Source organism: Rhea pennata, chromosome 26, assembly GCF_028389875.1.
Source record: "Rhea pennata isolate bPtePen1 chromosome 26, bPtePen1.pri, whole genome shotgun sequence".
NCBI classification, from domain to species: domain Eukaryota; kingdom Metazoa; phylum Chordata; class Aves; order Rheiformes; family Rheidae; genus Rhea; species Rhea pennata.
Genome location: NC_084688.1, coordinates 6,488,342 through 6,489,786, shown reverse-complemented (window position 1 = coordinate 6,489,786; position 1,445 = coordinate 6,488,342). Strand labels below are relative to the sequence as shown.

The 1,445-nt window shown below is 62.4% G+C and overlaps 1 gene segment (V, D, J or C); it reads right to left on the bottom strand.

The window, feature by feature from the left end:
• Positions 1 to 889, bottom strand: LOC134151118 (immunoglobulin lambda variable 3-19-like). The segment is given in 3 exon segments: positions 1 to 135; positions 228 to 520; positions 838 to 889. Coding segments are annotated over 3 exon segments (480 nt in total).
• Positions 890 to 1,445: the final 556 nt, after the last annotated feature.

Genomic DNA, 1,445 nt, shown 5'->3' with positions numbered 1-1,445 from the left:
TCAAGCAGGATTTTCCTCTGACCGCCCATGGCTCAGGTTAGGCCCACCCGGTTCCTCTGCTCCCACCTCCAGCATCCAGAGCGTCCGATAAAACACGCTGCCCCACTCTTGGCCAGGCAGCCACAGGTGCCACCGCTGTGCGGAGAGCAGAGAGGCACCTGGGCACACACAACCCCCAACACTTCCCTGCAGCGTTTGCGCACAGCGGCAGCACCGGCTCGTCTCACTGTGTCTCTCACAGCGCAGTAATACAGTGCAGTGTCCCACCAGCGGGGCTGGGCAAGGCGCAGGGTGTTGGAGAGACGGTCTGCCGCAATGAGCAGGGTTCCTGGTGGGTCCAGCACCACTTTTTCGCCTCTGACACCCGTTGCTATCAGCTGCGGCGGCTGGTGTAGACGTTGCCGGTACCACTGAGTTGAGTCTGCAGCAATGCTAGGATGTGAGCAGGTGATGTTGATGCTGGTGCCCTCGGTGGCCTCTGCCAATGGCTCCTGCTGCACCTGGGCTCTGCCCACAGCCACTGCCAAGAGAGGAGAAATTCACATCGACAATGGCTTTCCTGCCCAGGAAGAAGGGGAGAATGGAAGGATGAAGGGAGGATCGCAGCCAGGAAGGGCTGTAGTGAGGGAGACATGGCTGAATCGGTTGGTGGAGACAGCACAGATGAAGGAGGGAGAGAGGCTTGGGCAGCTGGCTGGATGTCCAGCAAAAGGAGGTCTGCGTAAAAACCTGAGGGCTAGTGGTGACCGTGGCCATAAGGACCTCGGAACCCACATGCCTTCCCCTGGCCTCTGCCCCACATCCCTAACTCCCCCGCCTTGCCACTGCCCCACGTACCCAGGAGCACCATGGCCAGCGTCGCCAGCCCTGCGCCTTGGCACTGCCGCATCACACTGCACCACATGGCACTGCTCAGCCACCCGTGCATCGCATCCGCCTGCCTGCACCGACTCTCTGCTGCAGCACCAGCGCCTCCACTCCAACGCTGCCACCGGTGCTGGCTCCGCCCTGGGGCTGCGCCCTACCCCAGTGCTGGCCTCGCTCTCAGCTTTTCTTCTTACCCTTGCCCAAACCTGGGCCACAGCGGGGAGGTGAGAAGGACAAGAGTGGGGCAGTCGGCAGCACGGCAGCACATGAAGGCAGCGGCTCTGCACCATGCATGGCGCTCCTGGGCCCGCGACAGGGGCCAGGCAGGAGGGGAGTGGCAGGGACTGGGCATCATGGCAGAAACAAGCCCTGGTGCTCAATGCACAAAGCAGAGCACCACAAGCCGCAGTGGCAGTGGCAGCCGGCGCTCCTGGAGCTCCTGCATCTCACCTGCAGTAACAGCTCATGCACTGCTGCACAGGGACAGCGTGCCCGAAAAAGACGCTAACTCCCCCCCGCCCCACCACCACCACCAAAATGCCTCTGGCTGTTGCTGCTTGTGGAGCTGCTGCTGGCAT